The following is a 10,776-nucleotide window of genomic DNA, read 5'->3' on the forward strand; positions in this document are numbered from 1 at the left end:
GCCTGCATTTGAGCGGGTATTATACTGGTTTGGACGATGTACTGTTTGGCATTGGATCTTAAATCGCTGTGCTTCCCCCTTGCAAATCTAAACCTCTTCTGTTTATGCTCCTCCTACATCAGGACTCAGTGTCTACTCCAGCAGAAAGCGCAATTCCCTGACTCCTAGATCGAGCCTCTTTCCTTGTCCGGGTTGCCAGCGGGACATTGACCTTGGGGAACGCGGCATCAATGGCTTATTTCGCAACTTCACGTTGGAAACCATCGTGGAAAGGTACCGACAGGCAGCCAGGGCCGCCGTTGCTATCATGTGCGATTGCTGCAAACCCCCACCGCAAGAGTCCACAAAGAGCTGCATGGACTGCAGCGCAAACTACTGCAATGAATGTTTCAAAATACACCATCCCTGGGGAACCGTGAAGGCCCAGCATGAGTATGTAGCACCAACCACCAACTTCAGACCCAAGGTGAGTGTCCTGTGCCTTACGGAATTTGGGTTGCGGCGTTTGCATAGAGCTTCAGACATGCCTGTGCAACGCCAGTTGCTTTTTCGGACTGTTGTTGCACTGTTGACTCTTGCTGTTAGATAACTAAGTGCACCATAAGCTTTTGCTCTTGTTGATGCTGAAGTGGTTGTCATTGAAGAGGACTCGGAAAATAAGGATGTTTTACTTTCAGAATGGATTGTGGTGTTTGTGATTTGCATCTTGCTTTTTCCTTTTTTTCCCCTCATGATCCTGAACATCCTGACTGGCCATGCTTTTCTCACTCATGCTTTTCTCTAAAAGTCAAGTCAAGGAGGATGCCTGTTCACAGTAAACTTAACCAACGTGACACAGCCGGCCTCCCCACTCCCCCTTAAGGCAGGTCACCTGAATTTGCTCCATCAGAAAGCCATCACTAAGCACTTTCTTTCTGTCCTCCTCCTTTGCAGCTAGCAACAGCAAAAGCGGTAGTTCAGGTCTCCATTGTTTCCAGGCATTGTTTATGAGCAGTCCTGGCTAATGGGGGAGGTCCCAGTCAACTGAGTTTAAGAAGCGTCTGGATGATGCACTCAGTCACATGTCACAGAATCACAGAATCACAAGGTTGGAAAAGACCTTTGAAGATCATCAAGTCCAACCATTCCCATCCTAAGATAAACCATATTCCTAAGTACCTCATCTACCCTTTTTTTGAACACATCCAGGGAAGGTGACTCAACCCCCTCCCTGGGCAGCCTGTTCCAGGCCCTGAAAACTCTTTCAGTCAAAATTTTTTTTCTAATATCCAATCTAACCCTGCCCTGGCACAGCTTCATGCCTTTCCCCTTGTCCTATCTCCTGTCACCTGGCTGAAGAGACCATCGCCCACCTCTCTACAACCTCCCTTCAGGTAGTTGTAGGTAGTGATAAGGTCTCTCCTCATCCTTCTCTTCTCCAAGCTAAACAGCCCCAGCTCCCTCAGCCGCTCCTCATAGGATTTGCCCTCCAGCTCCTTCACCAGCCTGGTTGCCCTTCTCTGCACTCGCTCGAGGATGTCACTGTCCTTCTTATGATGAGGAGCCCAGAACTGGACACAGTACTTGAAGTGTGGCCTCACCAATGCTGAGTATAGGGGCACAATTACTTCCCCAGACCTACTGGCCACACTGGTTTTGATACAAACCAAGATGCCATTGGCCTTCATGGCTGCCTAGGCACACTGCTGGCTCATATTCAGCTTGCAGTCAAACAACACTCCCAGATCCTTCTCTGCCTGACAGCTCTGCAGCTAGTCTCCCCCAAGCCTGTAGCGCTGCATGGGGTTGTTATGTCCCATGTGCAGCACTCTACACTTGGCCTTGTTAAACTTCATCCAGTTGGTCTCAGCCCACCGGTCCAGTCTGTTCAGATCCCTCTGAAGTGCCTCCCTACCCTCAGGCAGATCAACACTTCCTCCTAGTTTAGTGTCATCTCTAAACTTAGTGAGGGAGCATTCAATCCCTTCATTGAGGTCATTGATAAAGATGTTGAACAAGACTGGACCCAGGCCTGAGCGCTGTGGGACGCCGCTTGTGACCGGCCTCCAGCTGGATTTGTTCCATTCACCAGCACCCTTTGGGCCCGTCCATCCAGCCAGTTTTTAACCCAGCTGAGGGTCCACCTGTCCAGGCCAGTGGCAGCCAGTTTCTCAGTCAGAATGCTGTAGAAACCGTGTCAAAGTTTTACTGAAGTCCAGGTAGGCCACATCCACAGCCTTCCCCTTGTCTGTTAAGCAGGTCACCTTGTCATAGAAGGTGATCAGGTTAGTTTGACAGGATCTACCTTTTGTAAACCCATGTTGACTAGGCCTGATCCCCTGGCCATCACACATGTGCTGCATGACAGCTCCCAAGATGACCCTCTCCATGATCTTCCCTGGGACTGAGGTCAGACTGACAGGCCTGTAGTTCCCCGGATCCTCCTTCCGGCCCTTCTTATATATGGGGGTAAGTCACATGCTCTGACTTTTCTGGCCTTGTGCAGAGTAAGGAGTTGAACTCGATGATCCTTATGGGTCTCATCCAACTATGTTCTATGTTTGATGATCCTTATGGAACAGATCATCCCAAGTGCCATTTTGGGTACATGCCGGATAGCCAGGTGATGAGGCCCAGTCAGCCATGAAGGGCAGGTCCTGCTTGACCAACCTGATATCTGTGTATGACACCACGACCCAATTAGGGGGTGAGGGAAAAGCTGTGGATGTTCTTTATTTTGGCTTGAGTAAAGCTTTTGCCACTGTTTCCCCCAGTATTCCCCTAGAGAAAGTGACTGCTCGTGGCTTGGACAGCTGCACTCTTCATTGGGTAAAAACCTGTCTGGATGGCCAGGCCCAAAGAGTGGTGATGAATGGAGCTAAATCCACCCGGAGGCCAGTCACCAGTGGTGTTCCCCAGAGCTTGGTGCTGGGGCTGGTTCTCTTTAGTATCTTTATCAGTGAGCTGGATAAGAGGATGAGTGCACCCTCAGTAAGGTTTCAGGTGGCACTAAGTTGGGCAGGAGTGTAATCTGCTTGATGGTGGTGCCCCTGTCAGTGTCCCCCTACACTCAGCACTGTTGAGGTCACACCTTGAGTACCGTTTTGGGCCCCTTGCTACAGTTTTGGGACACTTGTTATAGAATCATAGTATCATCAAGGGTGGAAAAGACCTCAAGATCATCAAGTCCAACTGTCAGCTCTATAGCACTGTAACCACTAAACGATCTCCCAAAGCACCATGTCTGCCGGTTTTTTGAACAGCCCCAAGATGGCGGCTCCACCAGCTCCCTGGACAGCCTCTTCCAATGCTTCACCACTGTTCCAGCACAGAATTTTTTCCTAATATCCAACCTGAAGCTCTCCTGGTGAACTTTGAGCCCATTTCCTCTTGGAGGTGAATGTGGTTTCTGTTAGGTGTGACTCTGCCCTGCTCACCGCTGTGGAAAATCTTGCTCCATGGAGTAACAGAATGACTGCAGCTTTTGGAGATGTCTGCCTGCTGATTTGCCTGAAGGTTTCTGTTTTGGCTTGTTTGTCTTTCTCCCCAGATCTAGCAGTCACTGGAAAGAAGGTAATTGCTCAATGACATTCTGCTTACTGACAGTCTTAGGTACCAAGGTGCTGGTGAGACCGGAGCCCTTGGTTGTTTTTGGAGGTGGTTTGCAATTTGAGCTTATGGTGTCCAACTTAAGCTCCTCACGACTTTGGATGTTTGTGCTCTTTCCTGTCATGGGTGTGTGTTGAGAGGTCGTACCTCGAAAGCTTGGCTCTTGGCACTGTTGCCCTGCTATTCTTGGGTTGTTTGGGGACTTTTCCCACCCCCTCCCCCTTTAAGACACTTCTGTCTGTTGCTCGAGCTCGGCCTTGAGCAGCACCCTGTTCCCTCTTTGAGCAGTTATTTCAACACGTTTAGTTGTTGAAAGACGCGTTGTAGTGAACACCAGCCTTTTGCAGTAAACTGGTCCTGGAAGTAGCACCCAGCACGAGCAACTTGCAGTTGGAGTCAGGCAAAAAAATGGAAACAGTGATGCCTTTTGTTCTGCAAATGACTGTGACTGGTGGCAGTGGCTGCATTTGTTTGTACTCCAAGAGCAGAGCCTAACCCAGACTCAGGTCAGTGCCATGCTGTGTCAGCTCTCGCTTTAAGGAGCAGTTCGTAGCTGCTTAAAGAGACACTGGCATGGAGACTGTTAAATCTGATGGTGTGGGTGTGTTAGAGGTTGCATTTACAGCTCTGAACAGGAGCACAGGGAACTCCAGGCATGTTGACAAGGGAGCTGACAACTTCAGGGCCTAGGGAGGGGCTTGGTTGCAGCTTGGAGGCTACATGATGTATCCACAGGCATTGCTAGAGGTTTACTTAGTGTAAAGCTCGTGAAACTGTGTGTGTTCCTCAGCTGGCTTTCACTGTCCCAGACAAAGATCTAAAGTGGAACGCAGCCTTATTATACAAAGATCCACCCATGACATCGGACGCAGCCATGGAAGGGTTGAGTGTTTTGATGGTTTCTGAAGCCCCTCAGTTTTGGGCAGTAGACCTGCATTCTCTCTGTGCTTTTTCCCAGATTTTGATGTGTCCAGAACACGAGATGGAAAGGGTGAACATGTACTGTGAAATCTGCAGAAGGCCCGTTTGTCATCTCTGTAAGCTGGGTGGAAGTCACGCAAACCACAGAGTAACAACCATGAGCACTGCCTACAAAACCCTTAAGGTAAAGGTTACTGCTGTTGGACCTGGCCTTCAGAAGGGGAAGAGGACTGAGGTCCTGGTGTAAGGGCAACCTCCCTCTGTGTTCAGAGGCCACCGAGCTAGTCACAGGGTTTTCTCTTGTTAATGTGTGCCTTCGTGTGACATGGCACATGCCCGAGAAACTAAAGTGGGTTTCCTAGAGGCTGGAAACATGACCCTGTGGAAGTGCTTTCCTTCATTGTGGCCACCTGTACAGCAGCACTGACCGAAGCAGAAGGTTTCAGCAGTTCATACTGTGCAATCCCGGCTGTTTAGCCCAGGTGTCCCCGTGGCTTGGGTTGGCTCATACTTTGGAGGTGCTCCTGGAAAACTTGCACCTGAAAGATCTGTGGGGACAGGCTGTTGTCCTTGCAACTCAAGAATCTGAGGGCTAGCTGGGTGTCAGCGTGGGTGGGACAACCACCTTCTGCCAGCTTGCTGTTTTGTTTTAACAGGAGAAGCTCTCAAAAGACATCGAGTACCTCATTAGCAAGGAGAGCCAGGTGAAAGCTCACATCACGCAGCTGGATCTGCTGCAGAAAGAAACTGAGGTAAGAGTGTCTCACTGGTTGCCTGGGAATGGCCCTTGCAGGGGCACAGCCGGGAGTCCAACTGTTTTCTGTGAAGGGATTCAAGTCACAGACTCATAGCACCATAGATGCATCCCAAGGTGGAAGGGTCACTGAGCTCAAATCCGAATCCTGTGGGGTTTTCCAGTTAGCCAGAGGAGTAGTTTTGGAACAGTTGGTGTTAGTCCCAAATCGCACACGGTCAGACCTCAGGGTCTGACAAGGTGGGAAATTTGGGCAAGAGGCCGAGGGAAGTTAAGTCTTGGATGCTGCTGTAAATTTAATTAAAAGAAAGCTTCCTTTATACCTTCAGCAAAGAGGGGCGGGTTAGACCTACAGCCTTGGGTATTAACGGTGCTGTGCAGCTTGTGCTGTTTGCCTTGAGGATCTTGCAACAAAGTCAGAACTAAGGGCAGAATCTCCCTGCAGCAGAGTCAGAGCTGGGAGCTCACGTACGGGCTGAAAAATGCGATGGTGGCAATTGCAGGAGCTCCTGGCCCTCCCGCTATCATTCTAGAGATTGTGCCTGTGCTCTGTAGTTCCCTTGATCCAGGGCACCAGGCAGAGGTGGCACTACAGTTCTGAGGGCACACACAAGGAACTGGGCTGGATCCCCAGTTCAGGGTGATTGCAAAAGATGGAAGAGCACCTTGCTCTTGGTCACGATGACTTCAGAGACTTCACTGCTTTTACAGCACTTTTCCATGAGTTGTTTGGGAAAAAGCCATGCACAGCTTGAGACATGATCAGAGGAATGCTCTTCTGTTCTTCGTTCTCTGTGCTAAGACAGTAGATGTTTACTAGCTTGGGAGCAGTGCTGATGGCATTTTCAATGCTGAATAGCATAACAGAGCCCATCAGTCTTGTCTGTGGTAGGGATGACTAGATTGCTGTGGTGTCTTGAAGAACCTTAAGCGTGTGTCTGTTTGCAGCCACAGTGCTGTGGAATCTGCCTGAAATGTCTTTTGTTCCCTTCTAGTGCAACAGTGAAAGAGCTAAAGAAGAAGCATCTCAGAGTTTTGAGAAATTATCTCATGTCCTGGAAGAGAAGAAATCTGCAGCTCTCAGGGCCATAGAAGCTTCTAAGAATCTAAGGCTGGAAAAACTGCAAGCACAAGCTGAAGAATACCAAGGGCTCCTGGAAAATAACGGCCTTGTAGGCTATGCTCAGGAAGTGCTTAAAGAAACTGATCCATCCTGTTTCGTTCAAACAGCAAAACAACTTCATGTCAGGTATCTTCATCCCCTTCTGTCTGAGGTGCAGCCGCTGTGCCAGGACGTCTGGTCAGTCGTGTTCTTTGACACCTGCTGGCAAAGTACCTTGTCTTGCAGAGGCTTAGAGATGGTCCGAGTGCTGCTCGGTAGCAGTTAAACCACACAACAGTGTGTGTTACCAAGCAGCACACAGGAGGAGCTCTGTCTGCCAGGCCACGTTCAGCAGGACGGGGGTGGAGGGGTAGCTGTGCCAGCTCACTCCCACTGTCCTTTGCTCAGAGACTGTACTGGCATCAGCACGTTCACCTAGCAGGTCTCTTCCGGCTTTAAACTCTTTGACCTTAGTAGTCGTTCTCTGTTAGCGCTTCAGGCCTCTTCTGTTCTCTGAACATAAGCCCCAAAGTGTTAAAATGCCTTGCCAACTGAACACCTAGGATGTACAAGAGGCCTCTAGCTTTTGATTTGGATTCTGTCTAGAGAGACAGAAATTTCCAGGCAACACGTGAAAACAAAACCTGCCAGGTTTCCTTTAAGGAATGCACACATACGAATTCCCTTCTCCCTCCTCTCTGCTTCTATGCTTTCAGAATCCAGAAAGCTACTGAATCTCTGAGGAGCTTCAGGCCAGCAGCAAAAACGACTTTTGAGGACTTTGCGATGGACGTATCCAAGCAAGAGGAGATCCTTGGTCACCTGTCCTTCTTTTCCAGTGGTAAATTGCGAGAGCATTGGGTCTCTCCTGAGTTACGGCTTTACGGGCTTCTCTGTAACGAGGCAAAGCTGAGGCAGGGCTGCACGTGCAGAACTCAGTCCGTTGACTTGCATTGTCCTTTCGTCTCCATGATCCACAAGGCCTTACACTGTCTGGCAGCAACCGTAGTGTCAGCTTTGGTAAAGAAGCTTGGACGCCCCTGCGTTCAGTGCCAGTTCCCATTGTCTTCCAAAATATGAGAGCTAAGTAATGCTGGGCCTTCCTAGAAAGGTTTTGTTGCATGACAGGAAAGCACAGACTTTCACCTGTTTCTGCAGCCGCCAGCAAAAACTAATTTCAGAGTGAAAACTGAAAGCAAGGGATGGATTTCCGGGCATGCACAGACCCAGCCTCATCTGCACTCTTTGACTGAGCGAGTCACATCTCTCTCTCACACACACACAGACACACACGCCGTGCTGCAGCCATGCAACAAAGGGCTTGTGTGTGGTTCATGCTAAAACACCATCTCTCTACATTTAAGGGCTTTTTTTTCTCCTGAATCTCTGGCCTTCCAGGTGTAGAAATACCAGAAATCAAGGAAGAGCAGAGCAGAATGTACGACAAAGCTCTGATCAGTTGGGAATGCCCTGGGAAGACCGACTCTGCTGATACCTACGTTCTGGAGTATCACAAGCTTGAGAGGGAAGAGGAGAATGCGACGTGGCAGGAGATGGAAATTTGCGGCAAGAGCACAGTAATACCTGATCTTGATGATGACAGCAGCTATGCCTTTAGAGTCCGAGGATATAAGGGGTCCATCTGTAGCCCTTGGAGCCGAGAAGTTGTTCTGCGTACACCTCCAGCTCCAGGTATTGGGTTTTCCCATGTTCACAAGGTGCTGAATGTGTGCTGTCCATGTTTAGAGCTGTCGGGGTTTTCCAGCAGCTCCCAGACTTTACTGGCCTGTTGCTGGTTGCACAGATGCTTAGAAGCACCATTAACAGAGGGGTTAAGGAGGCAGCATGCTGAGACTGATTTAGCTTGTGTGACCTTCCCGGTAGTCTTGAAAAGTGCAGAGTGCCTGTGCCAGTGTGACTTTAGCTGGAGTTTATCAGCAGAGAAAGCCAAGTACCTAACCAAGAGGAATTTGGGGGGTATTGTTTTTCAGTTTTCCATTTTCTTTTTGATGACAAATGTGGGTACAACACTGAACATCTCGTGCTGAACCCAAGAAGGACCTCTGTGGAAAGTAGGGCTGGATTACCTCTACTGCTGGGATCGGAGCGCGTGCAGGTCGGCTGCTACCCAACCCTGAATTACATCATTGGCGACACTGGGATTGCCAAAGGGAAGCACTTCTGGGCTTTTTCTGTGGAAGCCTATTCGTACCTGGTGAAAGTGGGAGTTGTTCCTGGCAACAAGCTACAGAAATTGTTCCATGATGCCCATGATGTGACCAGCCCAAGGTAAATTGCAAACTCTTGCATAATACGTGCCTTAGATAGGGAGATGGCTCTTTAGAAGATGAATTAAGAGCGGGTTTGCTCGTGATGAATTCACAAGGTGAACCTAACTAGAGGGAAGTGGCTTGATGGTGCAAGCAGGTTATCCCCTTCATCCCCTACTGTGAGTCTTTTTTCTTTCCTTTGGGGAAAGACATCAGGTTCCTACAGATGCCAAGATAGGTCAGCTGAAGCGAGAAGGTAACAAAAAAGCATCAGTTGCACAACTGCAGCAATGCTTAACTGTCAATAGTAAGACTCTGCTGTCGTTCCCTTAGTGTACTAGGTTTGGGAGACGTTCAGAGGTAGAATGTTCACTGTGCCTATCTGTGTATGTTTGCTGTAGCTTGCATCATGGTGGATTTCAAGTCACTGACGGCTTATCCCAGGCTCTGTGCCTGTGGGTGGACAGGAGTGCCAGCGAGCCAAAGTACAGTGCACAAAGCAGCAAAAAGATTTCCAGCTGTCAGCTGTGGGAAGCCTGGATGTGTGCGGGAACTTCAGGCTGTAGGACACTATCTTCTGGGAACTTTTTCAGGAACCCAACCGATGCTTTAGTTTCCTCAAGTGTAACGCACAGAAAGTGTGAAAATGCCAATGTCTTGAGCTGTCTTTATCTGATCACTAAGCAGGGGGAAGGCATGTGGACTCAACAAACCTGGCTGCAACCTTTCCCCAGTAGCCAGCTGGGAAACAGGGGTTCAGCTAAGCCTTCAGGCAGAGTGCTGTTAAAAAAACCCCACCAGAACCGTAACCTACTACGCTTTGTGTAGTGACTGCAACGGCAGTAGTGTGGGAAGCTCACAGGACAGCAGTGATGCTAAATGTATTTACTGCTGTCGTATGACATGGTGTAAATGAAGTCTGGCAGATCTTGCCTGTAATGATTAGTAACACTTGGTAAGTTACTTCTCAGGTTAACTGATCTAATCTACCCGTAGGAGGGAGGTTCATTAATGATTGCCTGGCATAAGTACATTTAGATACGTCTGCTCCTCAGCGAAGCCGCCTGTGGTCTCGTCCTCATTAGTGTTTAGCTGTTACTTCCCGTTTGAGGTGGCCCAAAAGAGCATTCTCCACCTTCGAAATGCATCTTCCCTCCGGGCTTAGGGACACGTTTACCCTACCAGGTTTTGTGGGTGATCCTGTGGTGTTACCCACCTTACAAAAAACGTTCTCTCCGGTTCCCTCCACCGATCCCACGTCAGAATCTGACAAAAGCAAACGGTTCTCTTTGTGTTCTAGATACGAGCAAGACAGCGGCCATGACAGTGAGAGTGAAGATGCCTCGGACTCATCACACACTTTCACCCTGGTCACTTTAGGCAGGAAGAAGTTCTTTATTCCTGTGACACCTGCTGCCCCAAAGGATCCAGCGAGCAGAATCCTTCCCCTGCCATCATGCTTGGGCATCTGCCTGGACTGTGACAAAGGCAAGGTGCGGTTTTACGACGCGGGCCGTATGAAATGCCTTTATGAGTGCGAGGTGGACTGCTCCAGCGTAATGTACCCAGCATTTGCCTTAATGGGTGGCGCAGCAGTTCATCTCGAGGAAGCTGTCACAGCAAAGTACCCCCGGGAGTACCACGACGACATCTAGAGCAGAGCTCTCTTGGCACTGCTGTTCTGAGGTGGAAAATGACAGCAGAATAAACCTTCCGTAGCTCCTAGTCCTCATCAATTGCTTTCTACTTACATGTTGTTCACAAGCCTCTGGGCCGTGCTTTTTTTTTAAACAAGTGGCTCAGACTCTGCCCACACCAGTGGGAGATGTTCTTCCAGGACCTCTCCTGCCTGCCTGTCTTGTGATCTGTGCAGTTCTCCACAGCCTTTCTTCCCAGGGGGAAGCAGGAAGGAAGTGTGACTAGTAACCAAAATGACTCTTCAGGGCGAGAAACCTGCCTTATAGATTACTGAAATCCTTACGTAGTCGGTTTTGCCTTTCACAAAGTCAAAACTGATGGCGTGCGATTGTCGTTCTCCCTCCGTTTAAGAAATCTTCCTGAATGCCTCTGAGGGGTCAAACACTGTCCAGTTAACCCCTGCGCACCAGGGGCTGGGCCTCTGGCATGAAATAACGTTTCCA

At 49.3% G+C, this 10,776-nt stretch overlaps 1 protein-coding gene across 1 annotated transcript; it reads left to right on the plus strand.

Moving 5' to 3' along the window:
- Positions 1 to 307: 307 nt before the first annotated feature.
- Positions 308 to 10,344, plus strand: LOC311204105 (E3 ubiquitin-protein ligase TRIM36-like; the record flags this gene model as incomplete). The annotated part of the gene is made up of 8 exons (XM_084278978.1): positions 308 to 466; positions 4,547 to 4,693; positions 5,166 to 5,261; positions 6,259 to 6,512; positions 7,082 to 7,206; positions 7,764 to 8,057; positions 8,357 to 8,654; positions 9,936 to 10,344. The coding sequence occupies 8 exons, from the start codon at positions 308 to 310 to the stop codon at positions 10,288 to 10,290; spliced, it is 1,728 nt and encodes a 575-aa protein (XP_084135104.1). The 3' UTR covers positions 10,291 to 10,344.
- Positions 10,345 to 10,776: the final 432 nt, after the last annotated feature.

The sequence above is a fragment of the Gallinula chloropus genome, assembly GCF_964237585.1.
Source record: "Gallinula chloropus genome assembly, chromosome: Z".
NCBI lineage: Eukaryota > Metazoa > Chordata > Aves > Gruiformes > Rallidae > Gallinula > Gallinula chloropus.